At 37.3% G+C, this 27,430-nt stretch overlaps 1 protein-coding gene across 1 annotated transcript in view; it reads left to right on the forward strand.

The window, feature by feature from the left end:
* Nucleotides 1–27,430, forward strand: part of TMEM135 (transmembrane protein 135) — a 315,929-nt gene that overhangs the window by 33,720 nt on the left and 254,779 nt on the right. The window contains 4 exon segments of the mRNA XM_043992377.1: nt 13,026–13,153; nt 19,441–19,471; nt 19,473–19,493; nt 19,495–19,535. Coding sequence (XP_043848312.1) covers nt 13,026–13,153; nt 19,441–19,471; nt 19,473–19,493; nt 19,495–19,535 — 221 coding nt within the window.

Raw genomic sequence — 27,430 nt, forward strand, 5'->3', positions numbered from 1 at the left:
TCATACAGCTAGTAAGTGTCAAGGGTCTGAGGCTGGATTTGAACTCAGGTCCTCCTCAATCCAGGGTCGGTGCTCTATCCACTATGCCACCTAGCTGCCCCTCTCTCAACTGATTTTTAAAATTGTGTTTGAGCTCTTCCAAGAAGGCTTTTTGGTCTTGAGACCAAGTCATTTTCCATCTTGAGGCTTCACATGTAGGCAATTTGAGAATATTGTCCTCATCTGAGTTTCTGTTTTGCTCTTCCCTATCCATACAGAAGCTCTCAATGGTAAGAGCCCTCTTCTGTTTCTTACTCATATTGCAACTTATTTTTTTAAAGTTGAGGTCTGCTCCTGGGGCACAAGGGTGACTGTTTCAAGCTTCTTGTGCTGGGGGATAGGGACTGTGTCACTGGCTTTCTATTCTGAGGTTTCTATGGCTTGTGGATTTCTCACTGCCCTGGGCTTGCTCCCTGTGTTTGCTCTCTGTGCGCTGGGATGGCCAGACCTGGTTGCACCTGTCCAGTGGGTTGCCCTCCAGCTGGCAGCCTGCCCTCTCAGCTGGTGCTGGTGGATCTCACCATTGCCCTGCTGTGCCAGGCTTGCTGAGCCATGATCTCCACTGTGGCCAAGAGCTTTCTGCAGACTTGCCCAGACCCCCTCAATGCAGTGCTGAGCTGTGAGCTGCGCTTTGCTCCCTTTTGCCAGAGTGAGACCAACCTTTCCTGAAGTCTTCTAAATTATCTCAATTTGGAAAATTGTGTCTCTCTGTTTTTTTTGCAGGTTCTTTAGTTTCAGAGTACTTTTAGAGGCTTGATTAAATTTTGTTTTTGAGGGAAACTTGGGAGAGCTCAGTCAACTTCCTGGCTTCTCTCTGTCATCTCTCCCTGCATCTTTGAAGTTCAGAATGCTAGCTCTCCAGATCCCTCTATGGTCTGTCTGTCAGGACACAATGTTAATCCTTGGAGCCTTTGGTCATTTGGGCAGTCCTGGTTTTAGCTCTACTGTTGCACTGGTCACTGCAACTGCTTAAGACTTCCAAGGACCCATTATGGGTTTCTAAACAACCCTTTAGGTTCCCTGTGGCTTTCTTGGGGGAGTCTTCCACACTTTGTGCCTACATAGAGACTTGTTAGTTACTTGTATCTCTGGTCATTTTGAGGGACTTCTGGCTTATTTGTTTGCTCTGATGCTGGCTTTATATTGACAATGATCCTTAAGCTGATGTTTTGTGCATTTCTGAGGTAGAAGTAACCTATTGTCATTTCTCATTGGCTTTCTTGATCATTATTTTGTCTGGTGGGAAATTCAGGTTTTTGCTGGGGTATGTAGTATGCCTCCTATTGAGGCAGCCAAGCAGCCAGCTGTCTTACTTAGAATTTCTGTAGCTTAACACCCAAGAAAATTGAACATCACCAGTATAATTAGCTTCATTTTAATTGGATTCGTAGGTGATAGTTAACATTGCTTTGTTTGATAGTACTTTCATGAGATCTTTGAAGAAACATTTATGTGCCTAGCATTTTCTTTACATTTTGGATATATTACACATCAACCCTTGTCTACTCAGTGTGCTATAGTAGGTCTATCATGCTTTCTCCCGACATTTTGGGTATAACTCGGAAGTACATGGGCTGTCCACTAATACCTTGCTTTGGATATAACCCCAGTCTGTTGTCTTTTTATATCATGTATTTCTTTGATGACATCTTTAACTTCAGTTTTTCTTATAGTTACTTATTTATTGTGTACCACAGCAAGCTCACATTCATTATGTGTTTCTACATTGTCTTTAGAAAGTTACTTATACTTAATTTGTCAGAGATTTTACTGTTATATGATATGCTGCCATTCAGTAATACTGGTAGAATATTGATATTAGGAAGATGGGCCTTTGTTTTAGGCAGAAGTTGGGGTTCTTAAAGGAACTTTGCATTTTCCCAAAAGCAATCTGTCTACTTTACTCTCCCTGTTAATTCTGAGTATAGCTCATTGTTCATCTTCATTGCCTATAGGAGATCTATATCTATCAGTATAATCTATGTCTGTATGTGTCTGTCTATTTATCTATATATATCCATAGCTGTGGGATCTATCTGTATTTTGATTGACAAGCTTTCTGTAATTTGTCCATCTAGCTGCATATCTGCAAAATAAATATTTTTTATTTAACTTTTCCCCTTCTTTGTGCGTAGTTAAATCAGAATCTTTGGAATGGTTTTACCTCTCTTCAAGGAAACCGTACAATGTTGTAAGGTTTGATGCAATCAATATAATATCTTTAAACAGGTGCATTTGGGATACTCTCACTTCAGTTTGGACTATTTACTTGATCTCCAAGATAAATGTTGAACATTGAGCATGCATCTTATCTTTTATGCTTCAGCTGATATTTTTTTGAGCATGGTTATTTCTGTTATATCTTAAAAGAAATACTGCATAATTTTGATGTATGGATGGATGGGGGACACCTTGAAAAAGTACCTTTAAGACAATGTTTGACTCTTCCAAATAAAATGTATTTTAAAAAATCATAATCAACATAAGTGAGCTTAGTGAGATCTTTTATTCACTATCAGTATAAGATTTACAGATTGTATACACCTTTGTCAATTTTATGACCTTAAAAATGTTTTGTACTCTGGAATTTTGTTTGTGGAAGCCTCCCTTTTCCTCATTACACTCATAGAGGATAACCTCAATGCATGTTTTGATTTTTCTAATACAAATTTTAAATATACAGGAAAGTGGACAGATAAGTTGGTAGCTGTTGATCCCCTCCATCTATTCAGTATCAGTAAAGTCCTAGATCCCTTCCCTTCCCCTGTGTCGTTCCCCCCCCCCCCTTTTGGTATTTTCCCTTCTTTGAGATACCTTGGAATCTATCTCTCAATGCCTTTATGATTGTATTGTCTGCGAACAGATTTCCTTTTTTTGTATACTTAGTTTGATTTGACTTCTTTTCACTTTTGTGTTTTCTTTTGTAACTTTCTATTTCATCTACTAGTATATCTGTAATAGTGATGATAGAGTTGATTTCTTGTGGTTGTACTGTTTACAGTTGTTTGCGTGAAAACTGTTATTAAAATCTTTGCTGGGGCAGCCAGGTGGCATAGTGGATAAAGCACAGGACCTGAGTTCAAATGTGGCCTCAGACACTTACTAGCTGTGTGACCCTGGGCAAGTCACTTAACCCTCATTGCCCTGCCAAAACTCCCAAAAAACAAAACCCAAAAAACCCAAAAAAACCTTTGCTGTTTTTTTCTTCTTTTTTTCTATTTTTCTTCTGTTGTCCTACTTTCATCCTTAGATGATCTTTGGTTGACTTTACTTAGTTGAATCTCTCACCAAGATTTCTTTAAACTGGCTTTTCCCTTCATTGCTTTTCTTTATTAATTCATAATTTTCATAATCTTCCATAGTCCTTTTCTATAAGTTTGATCTTTGCCCTCAGAAATTGGTGAGCTGGGGGGCAGCTAGGTGGTGCAGTGAATAAAACACCAGTCCTGGATTCAGGAGGACCTGAGTTCAAATCCGGCCTCAGACACTTGACACTTACTAGCTGTGTGACCCTGGGTAAGTCACTTAACCCTCATTGCCCTGCCCCCCCAAAGAAATTGGTGAGATAACTACAGATAGCTAATTTAGTAATGATTCTCATATCACTAATATTGTTATTTTGTATCTTAAAATATATAGCAGTTTGAAATATTATTGAGTTCTAATATTTTGATAACCCTTTCTGTGTACCTCAGGGACAGTCTCTTCTAATGAATGTACCAGTTGTTGAGTATATTCTTACTTGCAAAATATACATATTACTCAATAAAAGTAATGTTTTAAAAGACTGGGAAAATACAACTTTTTTTTGGGGGGGTTGTTGTTTGGTGTTCTCCATTTCCAGTGCCTTTTGATCCTATTCTCAAAGATGGCATGGCACATAAGTGTGAAGTTTCTCTGTACTCTACATGTGTTTGGTCTCTCTTAATCCTTATAGCTGCTCCATATTTTCAAAAATATTTTTTCACCAATCTCATTTATACCAACTTTGGCATTGAAGTCACAAAGCACTGAAATATATCATGATTTAATTTTGAGGGTCTTATCAAGTTTTTCATAGAGTTTACCTATCCCTTCATCCTCTGCAACAGGTCTTGTTACATAAACTGTATTAATTTTCATAGTGATATTTTTGCAAATACTCATGAACACTATTCAGTAGAATATCACTGTGTAGGCATGATGGTGTACACTTGTCTTCCCTAGTATTGGGGAATCTGAGGCTGGTGGATCTTTTATGTTTGGAACTTCTGAAGTGCAGTAGGGCTAGAGGGTCAGATGTCCACACTTAATCTGGCATCAGTGTAGTGGGCCCTTTGGAGCAGGTGGAGGTACCAGCCTATCTAATGAGAGGTAAACTGGACCAAATTGGAAATGACTTCTATGCCAGTCAGCAGTGGGATCCATGCTATGAGTGGTCACATTACTTCTAGTTTGAGTGAGATTCAACCTCCCTTGTTGACCCTCACTGCCTGCCCCCATCAATTATTGCATGAAATTATATTATTGTCTTTAGGCACATGCTGAATTCAACTCTTTCAATTCCTTTGTTTGCTTCTCCAAGGCAAATAAAATAACCTGTGGTAACCTGTAAGCCACCAGTTCATTTAGTAGTTGTAACTTCTCTTTTTTCAGATTTTGTTTGTAGTGAAAATGTCACAATTGATATGATCTTCATATCTACTTCTGGATAGTAGGCCTCCATCAGTCACTGACGACCATGGATCAGCGCTTTGAAGAGCCACAGGCCACAGTGTGGCTGTGCAGTCCAATGTGGGAGCCGCAGCTCCTGAGTGACTTATAACCGGTAACTGCCCCATCCTGTGTTGTATCTACCCCATGAGGAGTAGCTGGAGTGTCCTCTCCAGGGCGCTGGCCTGGGTGGATCAATATGGAAAACAAGCTGTTGCCCATGCAGCAGGTTTTCCCTCTCCATGACACTGGTGGATCCAAAGGAGAGGCAGAGCCAATACAGTTTGGCACCAGTGCCTCCGCAGGAGTTGCCAGAGGGATATGATGTACAACATCCAACTGCCTAAGGGACTCTGACTCCTGATTTTATCTCTGGGTTAACTCCGAAGCCTTTCCCATATATGGGTATAGCCCCGGAGGTTTAAAATCAGGGTTTCCTTCCCCTAGGCGGTTGCCTGCCAAGGCTAAGGAGCTCCACCTGCCCAAAGCGATTGGTTTTTAAGGTGTCAGTGACTCGCCTTCCCCCCTTCTCCTGTTAGTGGAAATAGTTCCACCATGAGAAGGCCAGGAGTTGGGCTTCAGTTGTCAGGCTATTTGAGACACATGCTATTGGAGCATTTTATAGAGAGTGGGAGCTTATCTCCACCCCCACCCCGGCATGACAAACCTTTGGAACCAAAATAGGTGGACATGACCAATAATTTATCACTATGTAACCAGCCTATTGGTGATAAACTTTTCAGTACTTAGTTACACTGGTCCTTGGAAAGCAGATTCGGTTTATCGTGGGGGAGGCTGCTGGAGAGGGGGCATATACTTGGAGCCTCTATGGAATTGACCACAAAGACTGGTATCATCAGCCAGCCAGAAGGTAGAGAGGTTGCATCTCCCTGTCTCCCACCCATAGCCATTTAGAGGCTTATGCCTATCACATTTACTCATCTCCATCCTCTCCCACCACTGGCCTCCTCGAGTATGGGACTCTCAGGAAGGTTATAACTTAACCCAACTCAGTTATGGGCAGTTGCTATGCTAGCCAAGTGCCACAAGTTTCCTCTCTACCTCCCCCCATGTCTTGCTGTCCTTTCCTTCAGTCACCACAATGGTTGGTTCTTGAGGTAATAACCTGGAGTAAAAACACCCCACACCTTTCACTTGCCTTTTCAGTGGGAAAGAATGAGGAGCACAGGATGAACCAAATGGATGTTATGTGATCGCATTCTTTCTTCCTCTTCCCTGTTACAGTTTTCAGTGAGGGTGTTCCCTTCTAGTCTTCCTAGTTTTCAGCCTCCTCTGATCCTTGATTCCTAGCTCGAATGAAAGTATTCTCTTTAAAGTTGCCAGCTAGTGGTACAGTGGCTAGAGTGCTGAACCTGGAGTCAGAAAGATCTGAGTTTCAATTTACCTTTAGATACTTAATAGTTGTATGACCCCAGGCAAGTTACTTAACCTCTATGTCTTCATCTGCAAATGGGGAAAATACTAGCACTTGCCTGCCTTCCACAATTCTTGTGAAGATAAAATTGAGAAAATATTTGTAAATACTTTGCAAACCAGAAGACATCATATAAATGCTAGCTGTTATAATCTGTCTAAAAATGAATTCAATTTGAATATTTTAAAAGTAGCTCCTGTTTCCAGAGTTCTGTGCTAAGTATTAGGGGAAGGTATAAAGTTTAAGGCTTTTAAATTTGCTCTCATGAAGCTTATAGCCTGTTATGGCTAGCACAACACAATTTACTATTATATAAAATGACACTTATAATAATAGCTAATATATCTTAAGGCCAGCGACCTCGATTTAAATCTTTTCTATCCCAAGTCACATAATTATTACAAAAATAACACCATTAGTAGTTCTCTCAGAACTATGCCTTTTGTGAATCACTACCGGGCATTTCAGTCTCTGGCAAGTAGATTACTTGACCCAAATACCAATGGTAAGTAGCCATTTCATTTGAATAATACTTTGGAGGAAAGGCAATGCATGAATTTACTAGATTTCCTGATTGCCAGTATCACTAGCCCCTTTCACAATCAGGCTTCCTGTATTGCCCTTTGCCCATTGGTACCACCGATTGGACATTTCAGACTAGATATTCATCTCAAATTCAGCATACCTGGAAGCCAAACCTCATAATTTTTTCCCCCAAACTCTCATTTCCAGGCAACCTGTCCTTGTTCTGTGTTCCTCACACAACATCATATCTACATAGCTGGCACCTTAGTTGAGGCTCTCACCGCCTCCTTTTCTCCATAATTGCAGGAGTTGCCTAAGATACTCTCCCTACCTTCAGTTTCTCACCATTCTAATCCATAGTCCATAGTCCATAGTCCATAATCCATAGTCCAAACTCCTGCCAAAGTAACCTTAAGATGGATCTGATTGTGTTATTCCCCTATTCATTCAACAGAGCTTCCTGTGGCCTCTAGAATAAAATATAAAAGTGCTCTGTTTAGTTTTTAGAGCCCTTTACCACCTGGCTAGTCTCTTTATTCCCTCAGCATACATTGCGCCTCCTTTTGCACTCAGGCCATTCAGCTAAACTGTCTTTCCTCTGTTCATCACACAAAGCACTTCACTTCTACCCCCCTTGCCTAGAATACACCTTGCTCACTTTTGCCTCATAGAATCCCTTTTCTTCAAGCACCACTTTCTGCAGGAAGCCCTTCCTGCTCCCCTGGTCAGAGAGTACACTCGCTTTCAGATTACCTTCTATTGAAATACTATGTGTTTATTTGTATTTATTCTCTTTATAATTTATTCTTTAATTATATATGTCCTTATCTCTTTCAGAGAAGGGCTTCTTTTATTAATTGCATTTGTATATTCTGTGCTTAACACAGTGCCTGGCACATAGTAGGTATATAATCACTACTTGTTGATTGATCTTAAAGCATCAAATCATTTACCTCAAGCTTTTCCCTGCCTCAGACAGCAAATGTGAAACAAAGACATTTCAATATTACAGCTTCAACATTTTAGATTTTATTATGAAAGCAAAACAAATAAAGACGATGCTCAGAACAGAATGGTTGTTTTTTTCTTTTCTTATCTCCTTTCAGTTCAGAATGCTTACATCTCTTAATGGCCAGCATTTTAGATCCATTTGCCTTTAGGATCACCATATTCAAGCCTCATTGCAATCTTCTTTGTGGGTCCTTTGATCAAAAATTGTTTTTTTTTTTTTTAATTGATGAGGGATATGATTGGTTAGGAAACAGTTGTACTAGAGCTTCTACTCCACTAGCATATTCTACAGAAGCCCAGAGTCACTCCCTTGCAATTATGAGGCATGAGTATGTAATTTTCCAAAGAATGAGTTTCTCCAATTTTGTTGCTATAGTTTCTGGAGTTTGTAGTATATATATGTACTTGGCCATTGCTCTAACTTATTTAAAAGTGCTGTGGCTCATTTGGTATTTCATTTTTGACTTTTCTCTAGGATGTTGTATAGTTTTCAAATTCAAGTTTCAGTAATAACTTCTCTACGCCTTTCTTCCCATACAGAAATCTTTGTCAGCTGTTTTCTATATAGCCTGTGCATGTAATAGAGGCATGGATACTTTAACACCTTCCTACCAAAACTCTAACTGCTTGATCAACATTTGTGGCCCCTGTAGCAGCATTTATGGATTTTGTAGAAATATATATCTAGGTCAGAGCTGCTTTGTGGCCACATTAGTTGGGTGCTATAAGGCTAGGTGGACTGGGGATACTGCTGAAAAGGGAAAATCTCTAGTTTTCTTTAATCCTAGCAACATTTGTGTTTTTTGGCAACTACTTCTTTGTTGATGATTCAGACCCTGGAGAATCAGGTATCATTATGAGCATTCACCCAAAGAGCTTATTTAGTACTGACTTTTGTTAAACATTTTTGACCACATAATTGTGTTACGTTTATTTCTGTCTATTGTTAAACAGATTTATATCTTAAAAATATTTTCCACCCTCACAGAGGCATTTGTATTTATTTATTTGATCGTTCATTCATTCATTCATTTAGTATGAAATTAGCTTTTATTTTTGCCTTAAAATAAATGTGGACATTTGTATTTAGAACTCTGCATACTTGGAATTACATTGTAGAAATTGTAAAAAAAAATAGCTTTTAGAATAAATGAAATTAAATTTAAATTCTCCTTATGGCAAATTTAGGGTATCTTTTTTGGGGGGTGGGGCAATGAAGGTTAAGTAATTTGCCCAGGGTCACACAGCTAGTCAGTGTCAAGTGTCTGAGGCTGGATTTGAACTCATGTCCTCTTGAATCCAGGGCTGGTGCTTTATTCACTGAACCACTTAGCTGTCCCCTTAGTGGAATAGGGTGTCTTTTTTTTTTTTTTAATGGCAAATTTAGATTAAGAAACAGTATTATTGAGCATCTTAGTAGTTGAGAATAAGAACATATGCTTTTTGTAGTAACAGTGCTTTAGAATATTCATTTTTTTCACTTGGGAAATATCAGTTGATGATATCATCATGTTATTAACATCTCATTTAGAGTAGTTGAATGGTGTTGGTAGGAATCTAGGTTTAGAGCTCAAAGGAACTTCAGAAGTTGTTATCTAGTTTAGCCGCTTCATTTAACAGGTGAGTCATCTGAGTCCCAGAGAGGTTGATATCACACAATTCATCTGTGCCAGTGCTGGGATTTGAATCTATTTCCACTGATTTTAAGTCCATTATGTTACAGGTCATTCCTCTCTTTTTCTTTTGAGGAGAGAAAGGGAGACTTAAAATAGGGATGGAGGCAATGTATTCATGCTGATTAATGAAGCCAGGTATATTTGAAGACTGTAATTAAGTAAGTTATATCCACCTCCCATAAAAAGTAAAGATATTTTAGCAATTTTCAGAATTTAGAGTAGGAGGAACTTTAGAAATTTTCCCAGTCTGCTCCTTCCATATATACTCCTCCCTCTACATACTATATCTATATCTGTATATCTGTATCGACATGTACACACGTACGTAGACAGATCTTTCTCCTTGTAGTAAGTTTCATCTACTTATGTTCTCCCATCTATCTGTAATTTTCTTTATCCCTCCAAATTGCTTTTCATCTTCAGCTTTCTAAATACAGCCCTCTGACTTTCTTCAATGTCTTTCCTTAACCCCTAAAAGTATTTCTGACTCTGTATTCCTCTTCTTCTTCCTTCCTGACAAAGGAAGGGGGAGTGAGGGTTTTTTATTTTATAGGAATAGTTCCTTTACCAACCTTATTCCCTCCTTTGGGATTTGGCCTCTTCAGTTCTCTCTCCACTCTAGCATCTTCAGGGTTTCCCTCTTCACTGGCTTTCTCTTTTCTGAACATTTACTCTTCTTTGTCAAAACAAAACAAAACAAAACAAAACCCAACAACTTTCTTTTGGCCATCTTGTACCTTAAGCTTCCAAACTTCTATGAGTATAGATACAAACACTATTTCCTCAACATTTTAAAATTCTAGAGTATGGCTTTTACCCTCATGACTCTACTGAAATTGGAAGAATTTATTTTCATACCTCAAAAGCTGTCATACTATCCACTATCGTATATCAATAACTATATATCTCAATCATCAAGTTCAGTGGTCTTATTCAGTCTTATTCTTTTTCACCTCTATTGCCATTCAACATTTTTGACCACCTGTTCCTTCATCCAGTCCATTTCAATTCTTTTTTGGCTTTTACATTTGTTCTCTATCCTTGACCCTTCTTTTTTGTGTTGTGTTGTCTTAGCTGATTAAAATTTTTTTTTTTCATCTCTTAGACTGTTGTCCATGATTCTGTAATATAGAATTGGAGGGGTAATGCAGGGCACCTCATCCAAGTTCTCACCTGATGCATGAATCCCTTTAAGAGTGCCAGTGAAAAATGCATCCTGAATCCATCCATCAGATATGTGAAATTTATTACTTTGAAAGTCTGTTCTGTTGTTGGACAATTCTGTCTTTCCCCTGAAATTTGTATTCACTTGTAATTTTTGTTTTCTAGAGATGCATGTAACAAAAGGTTCTTTTTTGTTTTTTGTCTTTATAATCTTCCCAAGTCTTAGCCCATTTTCAACTTTAGTTTTCCTGGTACTACTTTTAGGGATATGTGCCACTGTTTTGTGTACCCTTGCCTATATGCTAGTCTTTTCATGATTTTTAAATTTTCTTTTCAAAACGAAGGTATCCACATAACTCCTTGTATATTCACTGCCTTTTTCACCTGTTTGCCTTTTTTTCTGCCTAATTGGGATTATTCACAGATGTCTAATAATAATTTAACTTTTTAGAGCCTCCTAATCTTTTTGATCTTTATTTTCTTGTAGAGTCCCTGTATATGGACCTAGACCTATCTTTGATTTGAGTTTTTGGAAATCCACTTTCTTATGGGATTGTAGGAGCTGAATTTAGAGCTGAATGGGACCTTAGAGGTCAACCCTTTCATTTATTTTACAGATGAGGAAATTGAGGCTTCAAGTGTTTGTCACCTGTCCAGTCATATAGTAAATGTGAAGCAGGATTTGGACTCAGAGTTCTATCTTTTGCATGACCTAGTTGCTCTCTAGTTTACTGGCTAAAAGTACCTTTCTAAGTGAGAAGCAGTATTCAATATAGTGTGACAGCTTTTGAGTCAGGAAGACCTGAGTTCAAGTTCTGTCTCTCTTTGACATATATGCTGCTTTTGTAACCTATGGCAGGTTACTTAACCTGTCAATGCTTTAGGAAGTTCTCAAACACTATATAGGTTACTGAGCAGATAGTGAACTATACCAGTGAAATCACTAATTTGTGCTACATATCCCAGAATTCCTTTCCTTCACTCCAGCATGATGATGTCATTTTTATTTAAGGTTCCATTTAAGGTTTATTTCTTCATTAACTAGTTCTTCACAGGTCAGAAATAACTAGCAGATTGCCTTATTTCCAGTACTTTCTGTGTGATATAGTTATAGGATCATAGAATTTAGAGTTGAAAGGAAATTGGAAAGCTAGCCACTGATTTTACACATGAGGAAATTGAGGCCTGAGAAGGTAAGTGACTTGTCCAAGGTTATCAACAAGACAAATTAAGAATTTATTACAAACTAGCTGTTTTAGCAGAATTCAACAATGTATCCATATTGCTAAAGGTCCATTACTACCATTATATCCCTTTTCCTTGCTACTAAAAAAGTCATTTTATTCTATAACTTTGGTCTAGCCATGGTTATAGTAGGAGTAGTAGTGATAGTTTAAGGATGGATATATCTTAATATAGAATGTTGCTTTTCTTTTATCAGAGCTGTTTCTTTTAAATAAGGCTTACCTTTTTATCATTATAATCCATTCACTACAAACAAAACAAACCTCTTCTAATTTTAGAGAGCATAAAAACCAAGTACTTGAATTGGAATTCATTACAAATAATTTTTATCGTTTGGTTGTGTCTGACTCTTTGTGACCCCATTTGGGATTTTCTTGGCAAAGATACTTATTTGCCATTTCCTTCTCTAGCTCATTTTACAGATGAGGAAACAGGAGTAAGTGACTTGCACAGGGTGACACAGTAAGTGTCTGAGGCTGGATTTGAACTCATGTCTTCCTTCTTGACTCTAAGCCTAGTGCTCTATTTACCTAGCTGCCCCATTTCCAAATAATACATTAGAGATCTTGATTTTTTTTTTTTTTGCGGGGCAATGGGGGTTAAGTGACTTGCCAAGGGTCACACAGCTAGTAAGTGTCAAGTGTCTGAGGCCGGATTTGAACTCAGGTACTCCTGAATCCAGGGCCGGTGCTTTGTTCACCGCACCACCTAGCCGCCCCCTTGATATTCTTATAAAGGGATTTCTCTGATTAATCACTATTCATAAAATTTATTTGATTCTTCTTTTCCTTATTTTCCCCCTCTTTAATATATCTTTTCCCCATAGTGTCTGGTTCAAGAATAATTTTTTTCTGGGCAGAGCCCATGTTGTTATCAAAATTACAAAGTATCTAGTTTTACTTTGAACTATAGTTTCTGGTCTTATAAGTTTTTAGATATTTTTATTTAGGGTTACTTTAATTTTGCCTATTTGACTCAAGCCTTAGTGAATTAAAGATGTTTTATTTCAGCTTTTAGGGGAAATTCTATCACTTAATATATTTTTCAAATTAAATGATGTTAAAGTTAATTATTTTTGCATCTAAGGTGAAAAACGTACTGTTTTGAAGTCTTCAGTAAAATCTGCATGTACTTTCTTTTTTTCCCCACATAATGATTTACAGTAATTTAGTAATGCTCCCATAAACTAGTTAAAACGGGGAAAATCTATACTGTATTAATAATCTTTTTTTCTTCAGATTGCAGCGATTCTCCGGAAACGAAAACTAGAGTATTATTTACACAAACTACTACCTGAGATCATACAATCCTCTTCATTTCTGACTGCTAATGGAGCCTTATATATGGCTTTCTTTTGCATTTTAAGGTTGGTACTGGGAATGACTGTTGAAAGTTTATGCAAATGATTGTGTTAAAACTGGAATGAAGCATAAATGTTCATGGGATATTGTGTAAGTCATTTTAAAACCAGTTTTTATCAGTAAAATGCTGTTTACTTATCTCAAAGAAATCTTAAGCTAGGTGCTGTGAACTTTGAATGAAGGTACAATGTGAATTTAGATTATAATTATGAGATTAGATAACTGCCAATAGGAATCACTTTCCAGTAGTCATAATGATATGCTCTAGTACATCATTCACTTATATATATATATTTGCCAAGAACCTAATCAGGCATTTTTTAAGTATCCTTTTTCACAGATGAGGAAATTAAAACAATTATCCATGATTTAGACCGTCTGTTTTTAGTGAAGCAACCAAATTGATTTCAAACTCTTGGTCATTACCCAATGATGCATATTTTGGTCTTGATTCAGTTTGCTTAGGATCAGATAGACCCTATTTGACATATTCAGCATAGCTGAAAAAGTGCAATTAGCATCCATATGTGAGTCCTGTGGTAGACATCTTTGTCACTCAATGTCATTTACTTGGGAATCATTTTCTTTTAAATGACAAAAAGGGATAGCTTCTCCCCTCCCCCATTCCCAACTGTAACAGTCTTAAAATATTTGTTGCAATTATTGAAATTCCCCACTAGGTTAGTACAGTAATTCCATTCCTATATTTATACATGTTGAATATAGAGCTCTGTCAAGTGACATAATTAAGGCTTAGAGGAAAGTAATAACTGATATTATAAATGAACTTTGACCTTTGTTTTATGCCTATACTAGTACTTTTTAAAACATGTATATTCTAATTGTAATTGAAAATTGAGTTTCCCAAAAGCGTTTTGTGATTTGCTGGCTAAGATAATTGAGCTCTATGAGTTTTGAGATAGGCTAAAGAATAGTTGATGTTATTCCCATTCTTATTTAATTGCTAAAATCAACCCTGGATTAAGTAGAAATTGCATAACAGTGTATTCTAACTGCGTAACAAAAAGGCTATATTATAGAAATATACTTGTTGGAACTTCATTGTTAAATAATAATAGACTTTAAAACATATTAATGACTATTGCAGCATTTTGAATTATCATGTAAATTCTTTTGATTAAGTCATGAGAATATAGAATACTTATAATTAATGTTACATCACATATTGTTCCTGTAGCTGATTCATTGAGTTCAGCTCTTCTTTTAAAATTTACAGTCATCCTGCAGTGACTTGTTAACTCACCCCTTGGTTTTTATGATACTAGTACCTTGATACTATGATACTAGTATCTGTACCTTGAATCTTCCATCTTCTCAGACAAAAAGTTTTTGACAAATTTTTTTTTTTTGGTGAGGCAATTGGGGTTAAGTGACTTGCCCAGGGTCACATGGCTAGTGAGTGTCAAGTGTCTGAGACTGGATTTGAACTCCTGTCTTCTTAAGCTTTTCTAATGCTTTTTGTTCAGGAGTTCTGTTTTAGGGGAATTAATTCATCTGAGCTTCTTGATTTATGCCTGTGGATGTGTTGATTTTTCCTGCCAAAGATCATTTGGTATTTGATGTTTGGCCATATGCTTCCTTATATTTTTTTGATGCAAATTGCCATTCAGTCATGCTTACAAGAGACCTTGAAAGAAGATCCTTACAATCTTTACAGTCTTTCCAATCCATTGTGGAATAGTTGATTTGGGAATCATACTGCTTGGGTTCAAATCTTTGCTAAAGTACTTAGTAGTTATATGACCTGGGAGGAGTAACTTAATTTCTCTTTAATTAATTTTTTCATCTATAAAATGGGGATGATAATAGCTGATACTCTCTGGGTTGTTGTGAACATCAAATAAGATAATTTATGTAAAGTGCTTTGCAAACCTTAAAGCACTACATAAATGTTATCTGCTAACATAGTCATCTTGACGTCTTTTGTAATAATCAGGAACTCATATTTTCTAGCTTTTGCTAGTTTTATCCCCTACTTTTCTTTGGAATTATTTTTAATCTTGTGCCTCTTCTTCATTATAACCACTTTCTCTTAACAATATTTATCAGTATCTACTTTTTCTAAAGATCAGATCTTATTTGTTTTTTGTTCATTTTTTAGGAAATGAGATGAGTACTGAGACATTAAGTGAGATGAGTACTGATACATTAGGTTTAAAGGTAGAGCTTGCATACCACCCTTCTGAATTTGAACTAACACTGCCTGTATATTATAATGCTATGGCAGCATTGTTCCTAAATAATAAATCATGTTACTACATCACAAAAGAAGTACTCCTGTTCCATAAAGAGTAGAACTAAGATTGATCTCTAGTGCATTCTCTATAGCAGCTGTCCTAGACTTTTTCTTTTCCCCTTAGACTTTCTACACAAGCATCTCTCTCTTCCTTCCCCCAGCTTTTTATTAGTATTATTTGAAATTGGGTCTCCCTATCCCACCAAGTCTGAAGTAGAGCGATCACTTGCAGCCAGCCCAGTCCCACTGTTAATTGGCATAGAACTTTGATCTGCTCCATTCTACCTGAGTTGGTTCACTCCTCCTTGGCCATTTAGTGGCCTCCCTCTCCTAAGGGTCTTGACATATTGGTCAGATTTAGTGTTGGATGCCTGATAAACTTTACCATAGTTTAGAAATCCTGAACTCAAGTGATTCACCATCTTTAACAGGTGTGTGGCACTATGCCCAGCTCCCCCCCTCCCTTTCAACAGAGTAACTTGCCTCTTACTTTACTAAGAGAGGTGATTAGCTATGAGCTCTCTCTTTTCTCATGCTCTACATCTCAAAACACTTTGACATCATTCCTATTCTTCCCTCCTTTAAGAGATAGGCCTTCTCCTTGCCAAGACCAACTCTTGTTATTTCCTTTCCTCAACAGACCTTTCTCTGATGATTGATACTCTGCCTGGACTCAAGTCTCATTGGTTAGCATACTCCCACCCCCTTTTACTCTTCCCTTTCCCAGTGGTTCTTACCCTCAGCTACTATTGTACAAACCTCTTCCCCATACCAAATGCCAACTTTTTTCTGTCCCCTTCAACTCTACCTGCCCCTCCCTCCCTTCCCCCTCCATATGCCTCTCTAAATATGCCTGATTCTTCCATAGTGCTCTTTCCTGAATTCTCATCCCATATCACCAACTATGTCCCATAGGAATCTCCAAAACAGAATCTATTATCATTCTTTCCAAACCTATCTCTCTTCCCAACTTTCCTATTTCTGTTTAGGGCACTACCATTCTTACTATAGCCAAGGTCTGAAACCTTAAAATCATTATCAAGGGTGCAACTAGGTGGCTCAGTGGATAAAGCACCAGCCTTGGATTCAGGAGTACCTGAGTTCAAAATCCAGCCTCAGACACTTGACACTTATAGCTGTGGGGACCCTGGGCAAGTCACTTAACCCCCATAGCCCCGCCAAAAAAAAAAAATCATTATCAAGTCTTTCCTCCTCCAACCCCCATCCATTCAGTTGCCGCCCATACCCCCTCTTTCCTCTCCTATTGTCATATGCTTTCCTAATTGTTTCTGCCTTTATCCAGTTGCTTTGCTCTCCATTCCATTCTCCGTACTGCTACTCCAGTGACTTTCTGAGTACACATGTGGTCCTGTCACTCCCCTGCTCATGAAGTTCCAGTGACTCCCTGTTGCTTCTAGGATAAAATTCAAACTCCCCAGTTTGGCATTTATAGCCTTCACATTGTGGCTCTCTACTTCTTTACAGCGATTATTATACATTACTTTCCCTCAGCCTTCTGTTTGAGGCAAGCTTAGTAAATTTATTCCAAGAATTTCATCCTTTCTCTGGGGCCTTTAAGTGGCGTGTCACTTAGGTAAGTAGTTCGATTCTTCACCACCACCCCATGGCACCCCTGGTGACTTAGGTGTCACCTCTGATGAGGCCTTTCCTCATCTTCCTTCTTCCTCCCACTCTAGATTACTTTGTATTTTCTGGTAGGGATTTTGGTATTTACTTTTCTGTGCACATGCTGTTTGCCTTGATAAAATGTAAACTCCTTGAGACTCTTTGCTTTTGGTATCTCTAGTGCCATATAACATAGTATGTGTGCGACCATAGTAGGTGCATAATAAATACATATGATGTGACTGTTTGACATGATAAAGTACACATTACTCTTCCTAGCTTTTTTTTTTTTTTTAGGCAATGGGGGTTAAGTGACTGCCCAGGGTCACACAGCTAGTAAGTGTCAAGTGTCTGAGGCCGGATTTGAACTCAGGTACTCCTGAATCCAGGGCCGGTGCTTTAACCACTGCGCCATCTAGCTGCCCCCCTCTTCCTAGCTTTTACCAATCAAAGGAATATCAAATTTTTGCCTCCTATGATTTTTTGGGTGTCCTAATTGCTATTATTCCTATACCATAGCTAGTTTACCGTGGTATCTCACTTTCACAATCCAACTTGTTTTTTTTTTTTTTAATTTTCCTGATAAAAGTATTTTATTTATTTTCCAGTTACATGTAGAGGAGAGTTTTCAACATTTGTTTATATAAGATTTCCAATTTCAAATTTTTGTCCCTCCCCTCCCCCTCAGACAGCAGGCAATCTGATAGATGTTTATATATATATATATATAATTAAACATATTTCTGCATTAGTCATGTTATAAGAGAAGAATCAGAGCAAAAAAGGAAAAACCTCAAAACAGAAAGACAACAGCACCAAAACCAAAAGAAATAGTACGGTTCAATCAGCATCAATATTCCACAGTTCTTTTTTTTTTTTTTTTTCACGGATTTGGAGAGCCTTTTCCATCATGAGTCCTTTGGAACTTTCTTGTACCGTTGTATTGTTGAGGAAGAATCTAGTCTATCACAGTTGATAATGCTGATGATACTGTGTATAATGTTCTTCTGGTTCTGCTCATCTCACTCATCATCAGTTCATGCAAGTCCTTCTAGGTTTCTCTGAACTTCTCCTGCTCATCATTTCTTACAGCACAATACAATTCCATTACATTCATATACCACAACTTGTTTCAGCCATTCCCCAATTGATGGGCAACCCCTCAATTTCTATTCCTTGCCACCACAAAAAGAGGCAGCTGTAAATATTTTTGTACATGTGGGTCCTTTCCCTTTTTTATGATCTCTTTGGGAAAAAGACGTAATAGTGGTATTGCTGGCTCAAAGGGCTCACAGCTTAATAGCCCTTTTTTGGGGCATAGTTTCCAAATTGTTCTGCAGAATGGTTGGATCAGTTCACCACTTCCACCAACAATGCATTAGTGTTCCAATTTTTCCACAGCTTCTCCAACATTTACTATTTTCCCTTGTTGTTGTATTAGCCAATCTGATAGGTGTCAGTTGGTACCTCAGAATTGTTTTAATTTGCATCTTTCTAATCGATACCAACTTAGTTTTTAGCTGTATTTCACATCTTTCATGTTATCTACATTGTAGCTATACTAGTTACTAAACTTTTTTTTTTTAGGCTTGACTTACATTCTCCTGATTCTTTGTATTCTTATTGCCTATGTTCCATGCTTGGAATACACTCTTCCAGCTCTCCATTAGAATTCTTTTCTTCCTTCTATTAATGTCAGATACTGTCATCTCCATAAAGCCCGGAAGGCCTTTTTGTGCATCCCTGTCTCCCTGCCTTCAAGCTGAATGTGATTAATTTTTCTTTCTTCAAATTTTCTTTATAACAATTTTTTGGGTGGGGTGGCCAATATCATAATCAACCTTGTGTCATTCTTGTTCTTATACAATATATACTTCTGTTAGCTTTTAAATTTCCTTTGGGCAGGGATTGTATCAGTTTCATTCATTCATGATTCAACATCTAATAAGCATTAAGAATGTACTATGTGTCAGGCATCGTTAGGTATTTGATACACAACAACAGTTTCTTAAGTAATTTACATTATATTGTAGGAAAACCACAGAAGCTTAAATACCAAATATATGCAAAGTAGTTTCTGAAAAGAAGGGCTCTAGCTGAGCTAAACTCTGAAGCAAGTTTCATTTTTATATTTCCAGTGCTTAGAACAGTATTGATACTTAATGCTGAATTGAATCATATTAGGCTATTTTCATCCATTATTCTGTCAGTCATGAATGCATATATGTACATATTTCCCATGTTATTCTTGAAAGAAATTATGTGTAAAAAGCTACTTGCTTTAATGATATTTCTAAGTGTTAAACGACTTATCAACAGAAGTCAAATCTTGGCTTTACATATTTGTTAATAGTTTATAACTTCAGATTTGGTTTAGTTTTTAATGTCATCTTTCCATTTGAATTTCAGGAGGAGACTTGGAAAATTCTATTCCTGGAGTCCCTGGCTTTGGTGCTGCTTTGGCCAGCTTCTTATGTGGCCATTCTTATTGAAAGAAAAAGCAGGTATATTTTATCTATATTTTTTGTAGCAGCTGATTTTAAAATTGATTTCTCTAACAGTAGTTTTTGTTTATTATCTATTGTGATATTAATGAGTTTCTTTTGTTGACAAAATATTATTTTTGTCTTTTGTAAATGTTTTTATTCAACATTACATTTATTTGAAGTTTCAACTTGGTTTCTTTCTGTAAAATTGTAGAATGTTAAAAATTGCTGATCTCTGCTTCCTGAAAAATTAGAGACTTGGTACATCTGAATTTTTGCCTTGCTTTTGGTTTAGGATGAGTTAATGAACTTGGAAATAATTTGATTTATATAATTTATTTCCCTGATTGTGAAGTTTTATGTTATGATTGAATTGTAATCCTGCAAGTGTTGAATACTGCTGCCACACCATTTATTAGTTAAATGAGGCCACAGTTTGGCACAAGAGCTACTGGCTTTGGAACCAGTAGGTCTACCAGAAGGTTTACACTCCATCTGATCCTTTCTGGGTGACCTTGGCCAGGTCATTTAACCTCCCAGAATTCACTTTCTTCAGCTGTAAATTGAAGGGCTTGGATTAAATGGCCTCTGAGGTTTTCTTCAGAGAGAGACAACCCTTTGCTTGCTGGTCTTATAAGAAAACATTTTTTAACAAGTATTTTCAAATGAAAAGCCTACAGTATTCTAGCTACTGCAAAGAGTAGCTATAGTATAGAAGAAAAAGTAAGAGATAACCACTAATTTACAGGGACAACATCCAAGGAAGAAGCCAGCAATAAAAGCGATGGCTTCAAATTTCCACCAGAAATAATGGGTATTAAGCAAAATGAACTATACTTTTTATGCAAGGAGGCAAATTTGACCTCTGGGTATGTTTTAAATTAAAAAAATGTTTAAAATCAACAAATAATGAAAACTTAATGCTCAGCATTGAGTTTTTATTGAGAACTGATTTGAGTTCTTTAACTATGAAAAAACCTTAATTTTAGAAAGTTAAGATAGCATTGTGTATCACTAAAATTACTATAAAGTTATCTTTTAAATGACAAAACACAGCTAAAAATTACTGAAAATCATGCTCATTATTAACTACCTTTAGTGTCCAAATCGTGTTTTTCTTACACTGTAATTCTCTTATTTTTACTTAAAGACACCTCTTTATTACTGGAAAGAAATAACCATTGCAAATTGCATAAGAGTTTAATAATTAGAAAAATTGTAACTTGCTAGATAAAGGATATTTTTTCCAGATAACTAACATTTCTATTTCTGAATATTGATCTTAAAATGTTTTATTAATAATGTAATCACATAAGAAATTAGTCATCAAAAGTTTAGGTGTGCTGTTCTTTATTAATTGCTCACACTTAAGGTTGCTGTGAGTGGTGTGATAATTTTTAGGGGAGAATTAACCAAATGACATAATTTCTTTGAAGTTATTGACTGTTTGTATTGTGGGAAGGATAAGATTTATCGCTTCTAATAATCGATTATTTTTTTGTTTGGTTGTAGTCTATAGTGTTTCATTAAGTGCTTAAGAAAAAGTTAGTTAATTAAAAACCACATGTACTAAAGTAATGGAGATGCTTTTAGATGTGCCACCTTAGCTCTAGGTTTGGTAAATTTATTTGAGGTAATCAAAAACTGTTCTAATCTTAAATGCTATAAAATTAAAATCCTCATTTATGGTTAAGTATTTTTATGACTTATCTTGTTATTCTCTATGTGTTGTTACCATGTAGATGTATTCCCAGTAATTCTTCTTTGTACTTTGTCTTTACAGAATAGCTATTACATATGGCCTATTATCATTCAGCGCTTTTGTAATAGATCAATAATAGATGAAGTACTTTGAGAATGATAATCCTGGAAATTATTGATCATCAGCTCTGAATATGAATATTAATGTTATGGATTTATTCCTAGAAAATTACTTCTGATTGAATCACTTTTGATTTTACAGACCCTGAATACGACATCTCCTACAGACAAGGTCACCCAGGACTTATTCATGCAGTTTTAAAATATCTAAAAACTTAAGTTCTTACTTCAAGGTGATTGGATATAATGCCTTGATACTATAATTCATTCATTATTTCATGAATGTGCCACTATCCTACACGACTGAGGTAACAGTCCATCAGTCCCTTCTCATCTCATGTAATTTGCATCCATGTCTTTCTAAAAATCCTTTATAGGGGGGCAACTGGGTGGCACAGTGGATAAAGCACCGACCCTGGATTCAGGAGGACTTGAGTTCAAATTCAGCCTCAGCCACTTGAAAAATTACTAGCTGTGTGACCCTGGGCAAGTCACTTAACCCCCATTGCCCCACAAAAAAAAGAAAAAAAATCCTCCATAGAGAATATCTTCCATGAGTTGTAAGGATTTTTTAGGTCTTTTTTTTATTTTTTAGTGAGGCAATTGGGGTTAAGTGACTTGCCCAGGGTCACACAGCTAGTAAGTGTTAAGTGTCTGAGGTCAGATTTGAACTCAGGTACTCCTGACTTCAGGGCCGGTGCTCTATCCACTGTGCCACCTAGCTGTCCCTATTTTTAGGTCTTTTAATAAACATTTCTGGATGATAGTGTAATAGGCGTTTTCACCAGTAATTCTGTGGTACCATGAGTTTAGTAAGCTAGTTATATTTTCCACTCATCCTGGCCGATAGACTGTCTTTTCTACTACATCTTATGTAGAAGTCCTTGTTGATAATATACTTATACTTACCATATATCTTTCCTTTGGCCTTGAGGTCCTTTGTAGTCCTCTTCTGACTTTTCCCCCCATATTTAGTTTTCAGTTTGGGCTGCATTAATTTTGGCACTTTCAAATGGGGGCACTGCACAGAATAATTAGATTAGCCATTTAGGTGTTGAAGCAATAGGATGTTTTTTGATTTGTGGTGTGTGTTGTGTGTGGTATGTGTGGTGAATACTCACACATTGGGTGGCTATTATAGCTTACTTGGGACATGTAAGGGGTGTATCTCTCAAGGGGAAGCATCATTCCTTTTTTTTTTGTTTTTTTTTTGGTGCAGGGCAATGAGGGGTATAGGTGACTTGCCCAGGGTCACACGGGCCAGTAATGTCAAGTGTCTGAGCCCAAATTTAAACTAAGGTCCTCCTGAATCCAGGGCCAGTGTTTTATCCACTGTGCCACCTAGCTGTCCCTGGGAAGCATCATTCTTACATGAGTCCTTGGGAAAAGATGAAATGTACCAAATGAGAGCTGGTGAAAGAAGTTTTTATATGAACTTTTATAAATTTTAATTAAAAAGGGACTTTTAAGCTGACGAAGGAAGAGAGATAGTAAGAACTGCCTGGATACTTATAGCAATCTAACTACTCTTTAGATTAGTTCAGTATAGAAAGAAAAAGTAACAATATGAGGTAACTAATAATTTATAGGAGACAACATCCAAGAAGGAGCCAACAATAAAACATATGGCTTCAAATTTCCATATGGAAATAATGGTAATGAGCAAATTGAACTACATTCATAAGGAAGGAAGCAAATTTGGCTTCTAGGAATCCTTGAAATGTGGCAGGATGAGGTTCCAAGACAGAACTGTGGTTCTGGAACTATAGTCCTTATTCACAAAGACCAGAAGTGATAAACATTTATTAAGCACTTTCTGTGTGAAAAGCACTTAGCTAGGCACTGGGAAATATGCAAAGTCATTATTCCTGTCCTCGTGGAACTTACAACTTAGCATAGGTATCACACAAATGGTTACTGTATGAAATCCAATAATAGTATATGAGTCAATGACTTTGATAGAAATTTTTCTTAGTCTTTTTGTTTTTGTTTTTTGCAGGGCAGTGGGGGTTAAGTGATTTTGCCCAGGGTCACACAGCTAGTAAGTGGTCAAGTGTCTGAGGCTGGATTTGAACTTAGGTCCTGAATCCAAGGCCATTGCTTAATCCACGTTCGCCACCTAGTTGCCCCCCTTAGTCTTTTCTAATAGTTTTTAATCCTCCCGCCCCCCTCGCCATTTGTAAAACAGCATCATGAGTTATCTCAATTAATAGGTCATCCCTTTAATGAGCTACTTACTACCAGGAAATTCGTGTCACTATAAGTGGTATCTCCACAGAGAATTATTTGACCAGGTACCTATCAGAAGAAGCCATTTCACTAAGATAATATTTTAAGTAAAGTCATCTGTGATTGTATCGAAGCCACTATATCTTACAGAATGTCTATATGACTAAACCTTGTTGCAGTAGGACTAGCCTATGAGCAGATGTTGTCTTATTATTGCAATAACTTTTTTACATTTAAATCTATTTTTCAATTAACAAAAATTCCCCACCATGACAGAAAAAAAGAAGAAAAAAACTTATTGTAACAAATATGCATCATTATGCAAAAAAGAAGATTTTTGCATCAGCTATGTCAAAAAATGTTTACGTTTCATTCCATACCCTAATGGTAACATCTCCTTTCTGACAGGAGGTGGATAACATATTTCATTATATCTCCTCTGGAGATATTGCCTTGATCGAATTCTTAGTGCTTTTCAAAGTTTATTTTTTACAGTGTTATTATATAAATTATTTCCCTGTTTTGTGGATTCACTCTATATTAGTGTCCTACAATTTTTCCATGTTTTCTTTGAAACCGTCCTCTTATTTCTAATTGGTATGTTAGCATTCCATTATACTTATATACTGTTATTTGTTGATAGGCACTCCCATAGTTCCTTTACCTCTCTCATTAATCTCTTTGAGATTGTTAACAAGCGTCTATTAAATGCTTACTATATGCAAGGCATCACACTAAGCATATGTTATACAAAGAAGAGCAAAAAACAGTCTGTACTCTCAAGGAGCTCACGGTCTAATGGGGAGACAACATAAAAACAACTGTGTACAAACAAGAGATATGAAAAATAAAATTGAAATCAGCTTAGGAGTTGGCCGGCACTGGAATTAAGGGGTATTTGGAAAGTCTTCTTTTAGAAGGTTAGGATTTTAGGCCTGACTTGAAGGAATCCAGGAGTCAGAGACAAGGAGGGGGAGACCATTACAACATGGGGGATAACCACTGACCCCTGACTATTTGCATAGATTTGGGAGAGATATGAGTATTTTGAGCTAGAAACAGCAAGGAGGCCAATGTCACTGGATTATAGAGTGTTTGGAGAAAATGAGGTGTAAGAGGTAAGGGTGTAGGAAGGGGGGCAAGGTGATGAAGGGATTTTAAAGCCAAACAGAAGATGATATTTGATTCTGGAATTTATTGAATGGATGAAGGGTGGTGACATAGTTAGACTGTGCTTTAGAAATATTACTTTCATCTTTGGCTGGTGGTCCAGGATTGAGGAGTTGAGGGCCTGCAGCAGGGTGGGTGGCATTGCCAAAAGAGAGAAGGGTGTAGACAATTTTTGTTGTTACAGAAGGTAGAATTGACAGGACTTTTGCCACAGCATGGGTATGGGAGATGAGAGTGTGGGGACCAATTTTAATTGGGGAGTGCTAGCTAAGCGGCTCGCTGCAATATTGGGGGCAAGGAAGGAAACCAGCAGCCTCCCTCAAAACAGACAAGATTTATTTTAACAAGAACGAACTTAAAAAAAAACAACCACAAACAGATCAGTAGGATCAAGGGAAAGGAAATAAAATGGGGAAAGGAAATTATAATACCTGAAAAATACCACTGCCCAGGAATCAGCTGAAAATACGCAGCACAACGCCTGTCGCTTTCCACCTTCCACCTAGAATGTCCAATCTTCTCCTCCCCAAACGTAGAAACTCCCCACACAGTCCCAGCCAATGGGATGGCCGCTCTGACAGTCACATGACTGCCCTCACTAGGCTTCTGATCATTATAATTTGCCAGGCCCATGTAGGCGTTGGGCGAGTGGGGATGACGTGAGGTGCCAGAGCCCTGGCAACGGCTACAACCAGAGGGGGAGCACTGGTGCGGTTTGCGGAGCCCCAGGCCAGTGCGCGCTGGGAGGCATAAAAACCTCAAATAACAATTCTTTACACGAGGGAGGAGTCAGGGATGACCTGTAGGTTATATATGAGTTTTGGATGACTGGGAGGGTGTTAGTGCTCTTGACAGGTAATAGAGAAGTTAGAATGGAAGAGGGTTTATGGGAAAAAATAAAGAGTTCAAATTTGGATGTGTTTAAGTTTAAGATGCCTATGAAACATCTAGTTTGCATGTGCCCAAGGAGTTAGAGATAAGATGAATGGAGGGGGGTCGGGAGAGAGATTAGGTCTGGATAAATAGACCTAAGAGTCTTCTCTAAAGAGAGATAAATTGAATCTATGGGAGCTGATGTAATCCCCAAACCTGGTAGTATATAGGAAGAACAGAGGATCCAGGACAGAGCCTTAGGAGACACTAGGCACAGGCCTTCTAGTAGTAACTCTGGGTGAAAGGGTAGGAATGTTAATTTTTTATTGGACCTGGTTCCAAATTGCTTTTCAGAATGGCTGGAACAGTTTGTGGCTATACTGCTAGTGTTCCAGTGGTGCCTATATTATCCCATGACTTCTCCAACATTTATTTATTTTACTCTTTTGCCAACTTTGCCAATCTGTTACACACCCCCATTTTCCATTTTTTTTGATCGTTTACACTAGTTGTCTACATTCCTGGAATGCTCTGGACCCAAACCATCACCTCTTAATTAACTTCCCTGGATTCCTTCAAAGATAGAAGCTCAAAAATTAGCTTCTGTAGGAGACATTTCCTGGGTCCCCCCTCTCCCCATGCTTGTGCCTTCGCTTGAGATTACTTTCCAACCTCTTTAGTATTTTGTATGTACCTAGTTATTTTTATGCCTGTCTCCCCAAGTTATACTATGAGCTCCTTGATGACAGCGACTGTTTTGTGTCTTTAACCTAGTAGGTATAGTGCCTGGCACATAGAAATCACTTAATAAATACTTGTGGGCTGACTTTATCTATGAAGTCCTAAGTCTAGTTCCTGTTATTGGTACTAACAGACTCCATACATTGAATTTTGGTTAGTAACATACAGAAATGACTTCTATATAAGACACTACTGCAACATGTCTCCAAAGTAACATATTATAACTCTAAGTATACCCACATAAAACATTTCTTCTCACAGTTTGGAAAACTGAAGTATGTTAATTATTTTGCTAGAAGTCAGTGTATTTTGCTGGCATTTTTAGGGAAAAAGTTCAGACTTAGGAATTGGATACTTTTTTTCTTTGATCTTATGTATTTATTTAAAGGTTTGAGTTCCAAATTCTACCCTTCCCTCCCTCCCCGTTCCCCTTCCCAGAGGCAGTAAGTAGTTCAGACATAGGTTATACATGTCAATTATGTAAAACAGATACCATATTAGTATTTTATATAACAAAATTTGAATAAAAGAAAAAATGGAAGTAAAAATGGCAAGTTTCAGGTCTGTGTTCAATCATATCAGTTTTTCTTTGGATGTGGATAGTATGCTTTATCATTAATCTTTTGGAATTGTCCTGGATCATTGTATTGCTGAGAATAGTTGTCATTCACAGTTCTTCATCAGACAATATTGCTGTCTCTGTGGACAACGTTCTCTTGGTTCTGCTTATTTCATTATACAAGGTTCAACATACAAGTCCTTTCCAACCTTTCTGAAATGTGCTCTTTGTCATTTCTTATATGCATAATTATATTCCACCACAATCATATAACCACAACTTGTTTTGGCCATTTCCAATTGATGGGCAATCCTTTGATTTCCAATTCTTAGCCACCACAAAAAGAACTGCTATAAATATTTTTGTACAAGTAGCTCTTTTCCTTTTTTTGGCATGTCTTTAGGATATAAACCCGCAGTTAGTATTGCTGACTTCTTTTAAGTGTTTGCGGTGAGAAGAAATTAACCTGGCCCTTTTAAAACCATTTTAAGTATACTTGACATCATTCTGATGAATAACC

Source organism: Dromiciops gliroides, chromosome 3 (assembly GCF_019393635.1).
Source record: "Dromiciops gliroides isolate mDroGli1 chromosome 3, mDroGli1.pri, whole genome shotgun sequence".
NCBI lineage: Eukaryota > Metazoa > Chordata > Mammalia > Microbiotheria > Microbiotheriidae > Dromiciops > Dromiciops gliroides.